A 16,359-nucleotide genomic window follows, 5' to 3' on the forward strand; every position below is an offset into this window, starting at 1 on the left:
ACACAATGTTATTCGGCTTTTCACTGATTTTGAAATCTGTCTGACTTCACTTTCTAAGGGCAAAGTTCTGTGTTGCGAGCATTTCTCTTGAGTGCAAGTTACAACACAGAGGTTTTGAAGACAACACTTCTTCGGGCCTTACAACAGACCCAGTCAGAAACAGGAATGTTCCATAATATTAAGTATCGTTCCCAGAGGAAATGAGCAAAACCTTGACTGACTAAATGCCTTGTCCAGACGGCGTGATGCGCTCCTGAACCACCAGGTGGAGGAGATGATTCTGCTCTGCAGTCAGAAATGGCCTGAGGGGAGAGAAAAAAAACACACAATCAGTATGGAAATTCAAGATTGAGGTGCAATAAAAATGCTGCTCAATCCCCATCACAGGATGGAAATGAACATTTTTGAATGCTCACCAAAGCTCAGTCTGAAGAGACTTGAGGGACTCTGTGTCTTTCTCCTGACACGCCATCTGCAAAACAGATTTAATGTTACGCTGCACAAATAAAACCAGAACTGCAGATTCAGATGACCTTGACAAGTTCTCCGCGTCTTGTCAATGATTATGCACATTTATAGCTCTTCCAAAAATGTGGATAGAGTCTGTTCATCCAGAACAACTTGCTTTAATCTTTTATTTAGGTCATGTCAAACACCAATCATGAACTGATGGTCTCATATTAAAAGGCTACACACACGGACACCACTGCAAATGGAACAAAAAAAGAAATATTCCATTGGCAAGGGAAGACAGTCTCCATTATTTTTCCCTTATGAAGGATCAGGAAATCCTGTGAAGTGTACAAGTATGTGGAAGATGAAACTCACCACTACTGACTGCAGGAGCAGGAAAACATTCTCAGGCAGGAAGTTCACTGAAGGAGAGGACAAGAACCATGATTACACCACTTCAAAAGCATGCCAATCAGTGGATTCATGATCTGGATTCACGGTGAACAAACAAACGTGTATGAATCATACGTTTTTTTGCTCACATAATAGATAAATATTGAGTTGCTTTTTACCTTGGCTGTGAGGGTCAAAAGACTCCCATGCGTATCTCTCCAGGGTCTGGGCATGTTCTGGTAACAACTTCTGAGGCGGAGGCTGCTCGGAAAAACAAGCAACGTTTGGACCATTAGAGTGCTGCTGCACCAGAAAGTCATGTACAGATGTGGGATGCAAAGTATTGTGATAAAATATCAATACTTGGCATCGGTAATGCAATATTTTCTGTTGCGTCGTTGTTGATGTGGAGGTGTTTTCTTCTTTTAATGCTAAAACTGTAGCTGGCCTGGCAGCTGATGGCTGTTTGACACTGAAGTGTTGGCAGGTGCTGATGCGTATCAGTGGTTAAAAGTACTTGCACTGGGTATACAGTGTTGTATCACAACTACCTATACAATATAGCATTCCCTGGGGGAAGTGAAAAGAATGGTTCATACATTCTAAAAAATATATTTTCCCTTATTGAGGCGGTTTTCTTGCAATGTCTTGTCTTTATATATAAAACCAACATGCTTACCTCAAGCAACATCAGCAGTAAAACTCTGGATATTTCACATTTTGCCACAATGTCCAAAAAGGCACCTTTTTTGGTAAAATGAAGAAACAGAGAAATTAATATCATTATTTTACTGTTTTCCAGTCAGTGTCATCAAATAAAGTGCAACAACAATATCTAAGCAGAAAGTGAGGCACTGCCTCTGAACACTGATCCTGGTTTATTTTTCTTTCGCTTGTTTGAACATCAAGCTTTTGATCTCAGCGTTAAAAATATTCTTACCCCTTTGTTTTTGTTTTTGACATATTGTGCTCAACCTCCATTCATACATATGACTATTTTAGCAGCCGGAGCTCATAAATAAATGCAAAGCCTCACCAACAGGGGTGTTGATGCCCGGTAGCTGCAGTCCTCTCTCCTGGCACATCAGCTGCATCTCTGTGAACACTGACAGAGCACCGTCGTAGTCTCCTGCACAGACACAAGAGACATGCACGTTTAAACTCTAGATAATCAGGTCGAATCACATGTGCACATAAAAACACACATCAGCTACGTATCAGATGTAAACTGACAGACGGAACTCACGGGTGAGTATTTTACACGTGGCCATTTCTCCCATTGACAGCAGAGCTTCCATCGGCGTCTGTGTTTGCAGCTCTGCAGCCCTCTGGAAGTGAACGATAGCCTCTCCTGGTCTGTTCATCTCCTTTGGAATCCAGAGGAGGAGTTGAGATTAACGTGACATTGGAGTAACAGTATATCAGGTTAAAATCAAAAGCAAAGATCAAGTACATTTTTCATTCAGGACCGCTTGGAGCTGAGTTTTACCTTGAGGGCATTGCCAAGTTCTAGACACAGGCTGGCTGCCATCACAGGCTGGTTCATCTCAATGTGCACCTGTAAGCCATTTGCACATGAGCATTATTTTACAGTCTCTTTAGAACTGTGGAAACAATACTGCAATGTACTCCATAATCTACTCTGAAACCCTTAATCTCATGTATGAACCACAAAATTCACATAAAGTGTATTAGTACTTACATTTCTCAAGATATTTACAGAGAACAACTATTGCTTCAAGCACTTGGAAGTAAAACTAGGAATCTTCATGTACCTTGATGGCAAAACTGTAGCAGTTGAGTGCAGCTTGAAGGTGCTCGTCAAAGCCCGGGGCTTGCAGCGCCCGGTTCTCCTTCTCAGATGAGAGGAAGAGGCGGGCAGCATCGGTTAGCGCCAGAGCCTCTCCAGGAGCGTTGAAAAGAGTCTGCTCACACCTGCAGTCAAGATAATCAGGGTGTGCGACACACCATCGAATAGGTTAACAATAAACATGTGATGGCCATTAGAAACAATCAGCCTTTATTGGAGTTGATAAAGAATTTCAAATGTTTGTACAAACATGATACGATGTGCCTGACTAGTGGAGAACTGGCAAATTACTAAATTAATGCACAGATATTGTAGTAAATTATCTTTTCCGTTCAAGCCCTTAATGTTATTAACATGTCACTGATGACATTTACTTGCTTTTTAAAAAAAACAACAGTTACTTGAGTTTTGTGATGAGATGTTTTGTGATGAGAACATATGACTTTAAATACAGTACATGGCTTAAACTATGTGAACACCTGTACACTACAACCACATGTGGTGTCAACCTCAATGCTTTCTGCTAAATTGGAAGCTTGGCTTGAGAGATTTTTCTCATATAAGCTACAAGAACATTAATGAGGTCGGCCGTGGATTGCGGGTGATGTCTGTCTGTCTCACAGTTGGCATAGTCTAAAACATGTTAGATGGCTTTGAGGTCAGTGCTCTGTGCAAAAGAGTAAAAGCTCTTTCACAACAAACTGGGAGAAACTTAACTTATGTACCTCGATTTGTGCACAAGGCCAAATACAGAAAAGGGCATTTCCCAAGTTTAGCCACAAAGTTGAAAGTGGGCTTTTGTGTGAACTTTCACTGTATGTTTTAATATAAATATATCCCTGTATTGCAACACATGCAAGTACACCAACACATGTGGACAAAAGTGGCTGCATACTTTTGACCTTAGAGTGTCTACTGTATTGTGACTCTGAGATGGTCCAGGTCAATCTGTTGCATGTATGTATGTATGTATGTATGTATGTATGTATGTATGTATGTATGTATGTATGTATGTATGTATGTATGTATGTATGTATGTATGAGAATACAAAAGTGTCCACTCACCGAGCCATGGCCAGGTTACAGAAGGCAGCATACTGAAGGCAGTCCTGCTGCTTCAGCTCTTTTGCTAACTGACCTGAAGCACAATGAAAAACAGAAAATACATTGATAACACTGTGATAAAACTGTTAATTCCTCAATAACATGGAGGATAGCAAGGAGAAAGGCTGGAGTTCGGTGTTATGTGGTGCCTACAGAACGTAGAGTCTCATTGGACCAATCCTCATCTCACAGAGTCACAGATATTGAGGCACGCTCCCTAAAAGTCCGTGAGGGTTTAGTTCAGTCCCACTGTCACATCATCGAGTGTTTGAGTCTCTCACAGACATTTTGAGCCCTTCTCCCAGGATGCATTCTGTCCATCCCGGGAGAAGGATCCCTCCTCTGTCGCTCTCCCAGAGGTTTCTTCCTTTTTTCTCCCTGTTAAAGGGTTTTTCCTGTGCCGATGTGAGGGTTCAGGGACAGAGGATGTGAGGGTCTAAGGACAGAGGATGTGAGGGTCTAAGGACAGAGGATGTGAGGGTCTAAGGACAGAGGATGTGAGGTTCTAAGGACAGAGGATGTGAGTGTCTAAGGACAGAGGATGTGAGTGTCTAAGGACAGAGGATGTGAGGGTCTAAGGACAGAGGATGTGAGTGTCTAAGGACAGAGGATGTGAGGGTCTAAGGACAGAGGATGTGAGTGTCTAAGGACAGAGGATGTGAGGGTCTAAGGACAGAGGATGTGAGGGTCTAAGGACAGAGGATGTCACATGTGTACAGATTGTAAAGCCCTCTGAGGCTAATTTGTAATTTGTGATTCTGGGCTATACAAAATAAACTGAATTGAATTGAATGAACCCTTTCCGTAAGAACGCATTTCTGCAGACTTTGCCCGAAGGGAATTACCCACAAATCATAGCAATGTGACGTCAAACACCGGGTGGGTAACCAGTGAAAACATGAAGACGTAAAAAAAAAATGGTAATCAAAGAGGTTTGTCATAAAAACACATAGAATCAGAGACTACAGAACACGTATTTATTCATCAAACATCTCATTTAGTTGATGTCCTTTAGGTGTTTGCACCATTTCAAGCCCTCTCACACTAAATCATATACCAGGAGACGTCAGTAGGTCCCTGAGGGGTCAGGGGTCAGGGCCTGAGGGGGACACTGGGAGTGTAAAGGTCCCGTTTGGATGCAGAGACACTCACCAAACTGCTCACTCGCCTCCGCCACATTGGGCTTCCGTAGAAACCGTCTGCGACAAGGAAACACAAGACATGTATAAAAACGTAACCATAAGACATCCAGCAGGCCAGCTAAACTACAGACATTCATATCAGCTAATCTATTAACATGATATTTCATTACAATCTTCAATGCAGGCCCTCATAGTGACTTTAAACAGCGTCACGTGAAGCTGGAAGCAATGACAGCACCATGCTATCTGTTAGCTTAGCCTAGCTTGTGACCGCTGGCTGTCTATATATTTATGTAGCATTAAGTCCTCTTTCCATCTGGAGTAATGTCACTGAACCCCTTACTTCTTTAGTTTATTTGACACAGCACGGTATCTTGCCAGAAAGTCGCCCTCCGCCGCCATGATCAATTCAGAAAACAACACAACAAACCAAACCCGGAAGTCCGACTGACAAGAGCGCGTTGATTGGCTCGTCGAATAGACGCCTCGCCTTCTCATTGGTCAGGGCGGCGCTCATCAAAGAAGGCCGGAATAAGAAGATATGCTGCAAAAAAACCAACTGAATTCAGGATGAGACTGGTGGCAGCTTCATTATTTCAAAGTCTGTAGTAAAACTGTGAGATACTTTACTTACTTACTATTTTATCTTTCACTCCACCATATTTCAGAGGGGAACATTTATTCATTTTATTGTACATTGTATTCCAGCTCATTTATTTGACAGCTCGTTAATAGTTACTTTACAGATTCACATTTTGTACCTGTAATGCATTGACAACCCTGTCTAACAATCAAACAATGCAGCATTGTTATACAGTACATTTTACGGTAATGATTCAACTCTAAATAAAATAGTTATTATTAGCTTAGCTCCACTGCAACTAAACATTGCAATGTTAATGCATCTGTATTAGTAAAATATCAAAATAATATAATGCAGATTTTTACCTTATGTACCTAATGGGTACTTTTGGTTTTATTCTTTGCATATCATTTGCTGTTAATACTTTTGTATTTTACTTGACTAATTTATATGTAAATGTAAAGTATTTTTACATTGTGTTTTTGTCATTTTCAAAGCATCTAAATACATTCTGGTAACAGGTGACGATGCCACAGCAAAGCAAACTGAGATCATTTCAGCAACTGATATAAAAATATTACAATCTGTTGGAAAAAGTTTATCTCTGATTCAAAAATTCTCATAGACACACTCAAATACGCCTTCCTGCTGGTCTTGTGTGGACTGTACCACCTGTGGAGGAAGTAGAAGACAGATCACCAACTGCATGTTGAATTACTTTCCGCTGAAAACAGAGAAACATGACAAAGCACCTGAAGTCAACACTGACCGTTTCTTTTGGTTCCTTTTTCTTGGGGTTAGCTTTGCTTGGGCCTGGCTCCCTGTTGGCAGCTGAGTGGTCCAGCACATCATAAATGGACCTGGGCCGAGTCTCTAGACTCTGAGAGAATTTCTCAAATCAGTTTCCAAGAAATATAAAAATGAAAAAATAATGACGTGTTACAGCTTTAATTCAAGTGAAATATGTGTCTGTCTCTACACTGATGAGCAGGGTGGTGCTTACAGCATAGAAAGACGTAGACGGAGCTGTTATTACATCCACGTTGTCTTCCTCCACCTCTCCTTCATTATTTTCTTCTCTGTTCTGATTTTGTTTTTGGCCGATGTCGCCATGTTCAGTGTTGATTTCTTTCTAAACAATGACAATTTAAATCATCAAATGAAAAATGAATAACAAAAACTGGTTAATAACAAACAAACTAGATTAAAAGACATGGAGACCTTCTTGTGATCTAACAGGACTCCAGCCAAGTTTTCCAGTCCGTCTAGTTATTAAAGAATTATCATTTGAACATTAAAAAGACTCTTGAGAGAAACGCTTGAGAAACTCATCTGTCATGACAAAGAAATTTTCTGACATTGCAACATTCTGTTTCTTAACGTTTGAGGTCCTGAGCAGGACACATCTTACCCAATGTCCTCTGAAGACATACACTGAGCCAACCACGCTGAAAACCAGCAGCACACCGGTGAAGAAGCCGACTATGATGATTTCTTTTTTATAGAACATTCCGGAGTCCATTTTGCTGTCACTTGGAAAAACTGGATGCTTATCTGTTGAGTGAGAAATACATGATAGAAATATCTAAGATCAACTAACTTTTTGAGTATTTTGCTATTAACTGAATTCACCGTCAGCATCAGTATAAGTCCACTAGTGTTTTTGACACGACCTGGGGTTAAGGACCCTCCAAGGGGTCTCAAGATCAAACTGAATGGCCATATGTTTAACATGAAATGTTTAATAAAGAAAATATTTAGTTCTTTCAAGAAATTATGTCAATTTATTTGTTTAGTTTTTCTTTGTGGGCTCTAAATATCCATCAAATGAAACCATCAGTTGGTTTGGCTACTCACAACTCCTGTTCACTCAAACATAAAGACCACTGCAGGCAGCCTTGCCTCTGTGGGCTTTACAGTGACTCGCTAGCTTGTTAGCAAACGTGTAAAGACGTGTCGCTAAAGACAGACAGCATATAAGAAGGGGAAGTTGTCACTGTGACTTCAACCATTGGTTTGTGGACTGACGTTTTGAAACCTTGAGTTCTGCGTTTTGGTTGAGCCCTTTTGTTTATTTGCAACCAGAAGGGACACAAGAGAGGGTAGAGCAACGTCCAAACTAATGCTGAATAAAACATCTTTAATTTTCAAGAACTGAAAACTTACTGTGAAAGGGTTAAAGATGTAAGGCGAACACACCGACAACTCCCAGATCGGTCAACGCTGTCGGAGTGACCTTTCAATCTCAAGGTGCTCCACCCTAAACATACCCTGCTTTATGGTCTTTTTTACTCTAAATGGACCATCATTTACTAAATTAACTTCATGCTGTATTGAAGAAGACTTGAAACTAGCAACTGACACCATAAACTCATGTTTACAAAATTTACTGATGTAAAAAATCAAGGGAGGAATAGTAATTCAATCAAACTTTTTTTTTTGCAACCAAAGGGCCCCCTAATGGCTATTAGAAGGAATACAAGTTTAAGACACTTTTAAATAAATACATCGGATAAAACTGAACTTCCTGTCCCACCACAACGTCACTTTTTTCTTTGTTGGGTTTTCCCCAAAAATCACTCCACATTCTGCGTTCTTGCATATCGTTCAATCAATCATTGCCAGCAAAACTCAAACAACTGTCCACTTCAAATTTACATTAAGATTCTCTCCTTTTCATACTCACTTGTCACTCGAAGATACCAGTACACTTTGGAGGTTTTATATTGACAACTGTACTCTCCTGAACTGGTCATGTTTTTCAGCTCCAATGTAAATTTGAATGATTGAGGGCTGATGCCAGTCTCCCTGATGTCACAGCTAAAGATCTGTTTGTTGAGAGGATTGAAACACGTCAGGTAGTCGATGCTTAGGTTTGCTGGCTTCAGCACCGTACAGTTAAAGTTGAGCTCTTCGCCTGCGAATGCCACAAAGACTCTGGTTTCCAGGGTGAGTGCTGTGAGGGGATATAGAGGTTCTTATTAGAGCTGAAATGATTAGTCGATTAATAGATTAAAGTTGATTAATTGTTAAGCAAAAACATCAAACATTCTCTGGTTAGAGCTTCTTATGAATTTGCTGTTTTTCTCCCTTTCACATCGTTATAAACAATATTTGTGGCAATTTGAACACTTTCTGTTTTGACATTTATAGATTAGATAGAATATATGATTCCTAAAAAAAAACAAGATTGGTAATGAAATAATCATTAGTTGTAGTTGATATGATGCTAAAGAATCACATATCTAAACTTCTCTGACTGCAAACAATCAAAGAGTTACATTAGTGATCCGCAATGTTGTTTTCACCAAGTTTCAACCTTTACTCCATCAGTACATTGTCAAAAAATAAAGTTTGAATGGCTTACTTGGTGGGTCCATTCCTGAGCACAAAGAAAATAAGAAAAAGACAAATATCCAGGTCCACATGAAGGAATGAAGCAAAACTTGGTGAGCCTCCATGTTGTGATCTCTGGGGTTTTTGCTTTGGGAAGTTATAAGTCTTCCTCGTTGGGGTCGTATCTATTCAGTGTGCGAGTTTATCTTGGTTCATAAAATGCAGCGCCGGGCTTCCTGTTTCTGGCAAAACCACTTCCTCAAATATTCTGTTTGTTTGGAGACGGACTCGTTTGGGAGCACTTTACATTACATTACATTTACAACTGACATTTAACATAAAAGCCTGAACGCATGGCACGCTATGAGGAGACAGCCACATAGTAATAAAATTGTACAAACGTTGGCCCCTAAATTGCTTCGTATTGTGTCAAGAAGGAATTTTCCTGGTTATATTATTTCTGTGACGTCAGCCTCTTGTTGAGCAGTGAAGTGCAATGTTGGCCTTCCTCCACAGTGGGACAGTGTTGGAGAAAGCAACAGACTTGAGCAGCGAGAGACAAAGTACGGTGTGTGTGTGTGTGTGTGTGTGTGTGTGTGTGTGTGTGTGTGTGTGTGTGTGTGTGTGTGTGTGTGTGTGTGTGTGTGTGTGTGTGTGTGTGTGTGTGTGTGTGTGTGTGTGTGAGGCTGGAATCCGGCTGAAAGGTGACAAACTGCCTGTTGGTAATGTGAACCAGCTGTGACTGATGGTTGTGACTTCTTCACAGCAGTAACTCAGCGTGCAGATGTTCAGGTGCAGCGGCTATTATTATCATTTTAACTCTTGTTTGTTTATCTGTTTTTTGTTCCCGCTTCTTCACACCTCATCTCTCCTCTCTCCTCTCTCCTCTCTCCTCTCTCCTCTCCACCTCCACTCCACTCTCCTCTCTCTCTCCACTCTCCACTCTCCAAACTTCACTCTTTCACCATTTTCTCTCTTGGCTGTATTAGTGGCCAACTCTGACCTCACCTCAGCCACAGCATGAAAACAGACGCAGAGAGCTGGAATAACATCTGGATGCCAGTCAATGAAGGATAACTCATTCCATTTCATATCCCGTCTCCTGCGCTCCTTATCTCCCCTCAATCCAGGGGAGTAAAGTGTACAAATCCTTTACTTTATAAAAACATAAATCCATTAGCTGCTCAGGTTGAAAAAAGCACATCATAGAAGAACATATAAGATCTTTTTGTTTCAAAAATGACCAAACATTTATCAAAATAGTTTCCGTCGGTCAACCAATCGATTGAAGCTCTACATTTAAGTTCAGCTTACTTGCAATGCATCACTAGAAATGATCCAACAACATAATAATACAGCACTGACAGATTATCTATTACTTTTACATCTGATTCTGTGAATACACTTTGTTGTCAATACTTCTGTACTTTAACTAACATTTTGAATCCAGGACCTATACATGAAGTTTTTTTTATAAAGTTTTAAAGCAAGTAAGTCAGAGTGTAAACTGTATATCCCATAATTGTTTCTGATTTCAGCAGTATTTGTTGCAGGAGTATTTGCAGGAGTATTTGAAGTGGAGCCGACTACTTGATACACTGTGAAGTAGATCAATCTATAAAAAATGCATCATATGTTAGACACAGATCATATGTTTGTATATGAATCTTAATCAGAATTACTACAGCTATATCAGATAAATGTAGTGCAGTTCTTTAATACAGAAAGTAAAGAGTAAATATTCTCTGCTGCTCTTTATCACTTGTCCTTTAAATTTGAATTATTATCTTTCTGCATTCTTTAACCAGGCAGTTTATTTCAAACATGTTGTGTTGAGGCTGTAAACTGAGTTTGTGAGGGTTAAAGGGGAGTCGGTGAGAAGCAGAGAAAGATAAAAAAGGTCTATAACTCAAGTTTTGAGGAGAAACTGGATCCAGCAGCAGACTGAGATTACAGCCACAGGACACATATACCTGTCTGCTCCACACAGAAGAGGTGACTAAATTATGAGATTTATCTGAAAGAAAGGGAAGTGTCACACATCTGGCAGCAGCTGGGTGTCATGGTACGTAGGAGTTGGGCGTGTGTTGGGGGTGTAAAGATACGACAGCTCTCCTCAAATAAGGAGATTTTAAACTCAGCACTGGTTCTGCCACACTTTCCTCCTAATTATATTACAGCTGCGAGGCAAGGGTTTGAGAGAGCATCGGAAAAAATAAGAGAGAGAGAGAGAGAGAGAGGGGGGAAGAAATAAGGAGAAAAGACCGGAGCAGTGGAGAGGAGCATCTGGTATTCAATAAGATCGGAGAGTGACTTCCTGCTGAGAGTTATCATCATTTCTAAGTCGTGAGTATTGGCTCATTGGCTCTTCTATTCCACCCTGTGACGCTTCTACCAGTGAACTCATATTCTGCAAAGTTAAGACATGCAGTTATTCAAACTGAAACTACTCTTGTTAATTGTTTTTAGTGTTCTTGATGTTTGTCCAGATGTCAAACAAGCTGTATCGGATTATAGTCGGGCTAATTTTCACTATGCCTTTTGATCGGCCTCCAAATTCATATTCCCTGATAACATTTAAAAATTCCTCAACAGTGAGTCAGCGGCTTATTATTGGCCAGCGTGATTCACAGACTCTGTCATATGGATCCAATTCTGTTCTTTCTTTTTTTATTTTACTTTTCTTTTCTGGGTCGCCTCTCTTGTTTTTCCTCACACACCTGGAGTCATGGGATTAGAGTCAAAATAATAGTTTTTTTTTGGTCAGATTTGACTGTGGTCATTCTCTTCACATAACAGACACACAGGGAGGACTATCATCGGAGAAAAAGGCTTACAGTTGAAGTAAGTGATTTTTTAAGGATTTTTAAAAAAGATTATTTGTGATGACAGGGTTTGTTTTTTTATGGATTTAAGTTCAAATAATTAACGGCACCTCTCTACCAGTGCATTTGGTTGAACAAGTGTTTATCCCCTTCTTAAATGTTTAATGATATAAAATATGCATAAGTTACAGTATCCAAAGTGAAAGTATTCATTGTGAAGAATTGCCCCTTGCAAGGCATTAAGTTATGCATATATTATATTATTGTATTTGTATTATATATATGTAAACTGTATACTGTAAACAGTATTGTAATGTTGTAGCTTGTAAGTGTGGAGAAAATCTGTATAAAGCTATAAAAGTGCATCATATTTCATAAACCTAAACACATTTTATTTGTAAAATCCTAATCTACAAAAGTAAAAAGTATAAATTAGCAGAAAATGGAAAAGTGAAAAACATCAAAAATGTACCACAGCACTGTACTTAAGTAAATGTAGTAATTTACGTTACTTTCCACCACTGGGTACAGATGTGTGTCCACATCTGCATGCTGCTGACTCTTTTCTGGCTGGTGCTCATGAAACCCTCTTTTATTTATTCTGTTTGAAAGGAAACAAAAGTCAAGAAATGTTTCTTTTCATTTTCAACAGATCGCACATACGTTTTGTTTTTCCCTTTCTTCCTCTTTTCTATTTTTTTCTTAAAACGGGAAAGAGTCTGCTCGCCATGGCCCCTCCTTCTCTGTTGATGCTACTGATGGTGGTTGCCGTGGCAACTGTAGCCCGTTCAGCCAGCGAGGAGAATGAACTGGATTATGGGTACTGGAACTACAGAGAGGGAGGTAAATCACGAGCCTCCCTTTGATCTGTTGAATTTTTGCAGATTGGAGGCCTGTAAATCACTTTGTGACCAAATGTTTGAAGTTGTGAATTATTGAGAGGATTTATTGGTGAACTGAATGAAAAGCAGCAGTTTAAGAAAACTCTGCAGAGATGAAATAAATGTTTGGATCCTAAAGTGATCATGACACATCTGCCTGTAATATTCATGATTCATTCAGGCTGTTCATCTTTGAATCAAAGTCTGATGGTGTGATGTTTTGGTTTTAGCGGACAGTGTGAATGTGGCCGCAGTGCGCAGTGTGACCAGAGTTTTAGATGCCTGGGGAAAACGCATCTTCCGTGAGATCAAGACTTTGCTGCACTCGGAGCCCAGCGCACTGCTGCCTGACTACTCCCGGTAACTTAACACATCTGTCACCTCCTTATCATACATATGATCAAGAGTTTACTATCTACAACTTGAAAGGTGCACTCAGCACCTTTCAAGATCTCTGTCAGGTGTGTCTGCAAAGACCACTGCTGTACTGTGTGAATGAAAGAACACAACCCACAATAGGCTAACCCACCGTCTAGACACCTATGGACTGTAAGGCGTCATAAAACACACTTCTATCCAACTCAAAAACTAATGTTGATGTATGCAGGCAATCGGCTGGAGGTTGTCATATTCACATCATGCAATATCGCCAAAAACAAAAGTGAAACTCACCAAGCTGTGTGCCTGCATAACAGCGACTGAGTGGCGGTGATGTACTCAGCAGTGCGTGTAAAACACACCGTCCAAAATAGTAAAAGTGAACCGCACAGCAGCAACTGTGAGGTACTCAGCAGTGTGTTTACAGGTACTCCTGTTAGCCGTTAGCTAAACAAACCACAGACTGCTATCTGTGTACTCAGCTGTGTTATCACAAGCAGCCCCAATTTCGCAGTTGTAAAGATAATCAGCATTATACTATATTTTACTATATTATCTTATATGCATTATTATATCTTATAATATATTATTTTATATGATATGATATGATATATATATGATATTATATTATATTACATATATGACATATATGACTTATATGACATTATATTATATTATATTACATTATATTATATGATATTATATGACATTATATTATATTATATGACATATTATATTATATTATATGACTTGACATTATATTATATCATATAATATTATATTATATTATATTATATTATATTATATGACATTATATGACATTATTATTATATGATATAATTATAATATTATTATATTATATTATTATATTATATTATTGACATTATATTACATTATATTATATTATATTACATTATATTATATTATATTATTATTATATTATATTATATTATATTGATTATATTATATTATTATTATATTATATTATATTATATTATATTATATTATATTATATTATATTATATATTATATTATATTATATTATATTATATTATATTATATTATATTATATTATATTATATTATATTATATTATATTATATTATATTATATTATATTATATTATATTATATTATATTATATTATATTATATTATATTATATTATATTATATTATATTATATTATTATTATACATTATATTATATGTTCATCCTGCAGGGTGCGCCCTCTGTCCGAGTCCGTCAACGACCTGTTCAGAGAAGTCTCCCTGCTGCGCAAGCGCATCACCGAGCTCTCCCATCGCCTAGCAACCCTGGAACCGTTCCTCCGTCACCACGGCTACCGGGAGATGGGGGAGGAGGAGGCGGTAGGCGGCCGGGCTCTGGCACCTCAGAGCCTGAGAGCCGAGGAGGCGAGCCTGGCCCGGTACGGCCCGAGGAGGAGCCGGGTGGTGAGGAGGAGACGGGTGAGAGTCCTGAGGAACGGGGGAGTGACGCTGGTCCAGAGAGGGAGGGAGAGACGCAGTGACGGAGGAGGAGAGGGAGGTGACGTAGAGAGAGCTCCTACACGTATGACGTCATGTAAGGAATCACCTGTGAGCTCCACGCATGGCTCATATTAGTCAACACACATCCCCAGTGTCAATAAAGGTTTTCATCATTAAGTTTACAGTCAGGGAAAATACACAAACACAAACAGTGTTTAATTGCATTAATATGCACATAAACAGAATTATTGTCAGTCATGTATTTTTTAATGGACAGTGACTGAATAAAATGGTCACGTTAAATAAAGGAAAAAAGTAGGCTTATTGTATTATTTCACATTTTCATGGTTATATAATACACAGTACCAGTCAAAAGTTTGGACACACCTTCTCATTCAATGTTTTTCTTTATTTTAATTTTAATTTTGTTCTACATTGTAGATTAATATTGAAGACATCCAAACTATGAAGGAACACATATGGAATTATGTGGTAAACAAACAAATGCTCAACAAACCAGAATATGTTTTATATTTTAGATTCTTCAAAGTAGTTGAATGAGAAGGTGTGTCCAAACTTTTGACTGCTACTGTATGTTTCCTGTATTTGTTATAATTTATTTAATATGTTTTAATTCTTCAGTAAAAAAGTACGGTCTCTTTGCAAACAGCAATTAAAGCAAAGAAGAAATATGACAGGAGATGTCAAAAAGCTAAAGGCTGACTCCCCTTAAAGGGTCATTCCTCCTGATCTTTTCTTTGGGGAAGTTCGGTCTACAAGCCAGCCTGTGAAAAATACAAAAAAATAAATAATAATAAAATACAAAATGATGTCAACAGGCTTGTAAGAGATTTGGTTAAACTTAACCATAATTTAAATGACTTTAAATGTTGTTGACGTGGCTATGTACCAGTCAGAGAGCATCTAATGTACGACTGTATTGAGTTGTATTGTGGGAAATGTAGGATCCGGTGATTTTAAAGCTTGAACCGCACTACAAACTAAGTCAAAACCACTGAGCCTCGACTGCCTTCATCTTTTAAAAAAAAAGAAAAATCTCATTCTTGTCAAGAACCCAAATTTAATGGAAATGCACTACTAAATTAAACAAAAAAACGATATAAAAACATCTCTTGAATAAAACAACGACTACAAAAAACAACTAATGCGTCTTACTCTTATATCCTACAGACTGACGGGACTCAATGTGCATTTGATTTCCCCAGCAGCGTCTCTCACCGCTGTGCTCTGTTACTTAAACTTCAGCCATGAATGAAACGTGCACCGTGTCCTTAACCACACACGGTAACCGGAGGATGGCGTGTTGTCGCCATGGGGTGTCAGTGTTCTCCTGCTGCCGGAACCAGACCAGACTTTACAACGGATTCATGGAGGCCTGATCCTTTTTTATTTTTGCTTAGCTTAAGTCAGGAGCGGCCCAGAAGGGAGGGGGGGGGGGGACTATTATCTGCTAACATAATTATACTGTTTGTTTGCGTATGGTGATCTCCTGTGTGTGTGTGTGTGTGTGTGTGTGTGTGTGTGTGTGTGTGTGTGTGTGTGTGTGTGATGTGGGCACTGGCATCAAACTTTAAGCCTTCATTAAAACTTTTTTGTAGTGTTTCTACAGCAACCAGTCTCATGTCGTCTTCCTCTACAGTTCCACTTGTCATCCGCACACACGCACGCACACACACACACACGCACACGCACACACACACACACACACACACACACACACACACACACACACTGCAGCATGCTTCTTACTTTTTAACCTGCATCTGCACACTCCTCACTTGTCAGCTCCCCGCTTGTGTCCCCCCTCTGCATGGGTTTCTTCCCCCTTTTCTTTTTTTCCTCTCCAAACTGTACATCCGTACATCAACCACCCCTCCTCCTCCCCTCTCCTCCCCTCTCCTCTCCTCTCTCTACGCTGCTATGTGTGGGCGTTGGGCTCAGGCTGTA

General features: G+C 39.3%; 3 protein-coding genes across 4 annotated transcripts; 1 reads left to right on the forward strand and 2 right to left on the reverse strand.

Moving 5' to 3' along the window:
* Positions 1–98: 98 nt before the first annotated feature.
* On the reverse strand, positions 99–5,546 carry f8a (coagulation factor VIII associated). Of its 2 annotated transcripts, none has more exons than XM_054604343.1 (12): positions 5,355–5,546; positions 4,913–4,959; positions 3,722–3,794; positions 2,622–2,781; positions 2,336–2,404; positions 2,093–2,213; positions 1,883–1,975; positions 1,526–1,590; positions 1,026–1,107; positions 829–875; positions 417–472; positions 99–302 (listed from the first exon to the last, which is right to left on the reverse strand). In XM_054604343.1, exons 1-12 carry the CDS (start codon positions 5,417–5,419, stop codon positions 221–223), a joined length of 960 nt encoding a protein of 319 aa, XP_054460318.1. In that variant the 5' UTR covers positions 5,420–5,546; the 3' UTR covers positions 99–220. The 2 variants fall into 2 exon arrangements, with proteins under 2 accessions (XP_054460318.1, XP_054460321.1); XM_054604346.1 differs by lacking the exon at positions 5,355–5,546 and adding an exon at positions 5,246–5,331.
* A 59-nt stretch (positions 5,547–5,605) lies between these two features.
* Positions 5,606–9,089, reverse strand: si:ch211-243a20.4 (uncharacterized). Its single transcript, XM_054604347.1, has 6 exons — positions 8,853–9,089; positions 8,172–8,441; positions 6,897–7,039; positions 6,489–6,617; positions 6,255–6,365; positions 5,606–6,157 (listed from the first exon to the last, which is right to left on the reverse strand). The coding sequence occupies exons 1-6, from the start codon at positions 8,944–8,946 to the stop codon at positions 6,095–6,097; spliced, it is 810 nt and encodes a 269-aa protein (XP_054460322.1). The 5' UTR covers positions 8,947–9,089; the 3' UTR covers positions 5,606–6,094.
* A 3,285-nt stretch (positions 9,090–12,374) lies between these two features.
* Positions 12,375–14,304, forward strand: si:ch211-243a20.3 (uncharacterized protein LOC100151507 homolog; the record flags this gene model as incomplete). Its single annotated transcript, XM_054604305.1, has 3 exons — positions 12,375–12,489; positions 12,758–12,887; positions 14,124–14,304. Coding segments are annotated over exons 1-3 (426 nt in total), but the record flags the coding sequence as incomplete, so codon positions are not given.
* Between the last annotated feature and the right edge of the window lie 2,055 nt (positions 14,305–16,359).

Source organism: Anoplopoma fimbria, chromosome 9, assembly GCF_027596085.1.
Source record: "Anoplopoma fimbria isolate UVic2021 breed Golden Eagle Sablefish chromosome 9, Afim_UVic_2022, whole genome shotgun sequence".
In the NCBI taxonomy this organism is placed as follows: domain Eukaryota; kingdom Metazoa; phylum Chordata; class Actinopteri; order Perciformes; family Anoplopomatidae; genus Anoplopoma; species Anoplopoma fimbria.

Bases quoted from the DNA above. Each gene is read 5' to 3' on its own strand.
- f8a (XM_054604343.1), bottom strand. From the start codon at position 5,419: ATGAGCGCCGCCCTGACCAATGAGAAGGCGAGGCGTCTATTCGACGAG. The intron at 3,795-4,912 runs GTGAGTGTCTCT...ATTGTGCTTCAG, and splicing joins GGAGGCGAGTGAGCAGTTTG to GTCAGTTAGCAAAAGAGCTG. The intron at 1,976-2,092 runs GTGAGTTCCGTC...GTGTCTGTGCAG, and splicing joins CACGTGTAAAATACTCACCC to GAGACTACGACGGTGCTCTG.
- si:ch211-243a20.4 (XM_054604347.1), bottom strand. From the start codon at position 8,946: ATGGAGGCTCACCAAGTTTTGCTTCATTCCTTCATGTGGACCTGGATA. The intron at 7,040-8,171 runs GTGAGTATGAAA...CTCACTCAACAG, and splicing joins CTGGTATCTTCGAGTGACAA to ATAAGCATCCAGTTTTTCCA. The intron at 6,618-6,896 runs GTAAGATGTGTC...GTCATTGTTTAG, and splicing joins ATGTCTTCAGAGGACATTGG to AAAGAAATCAACACTGAACA.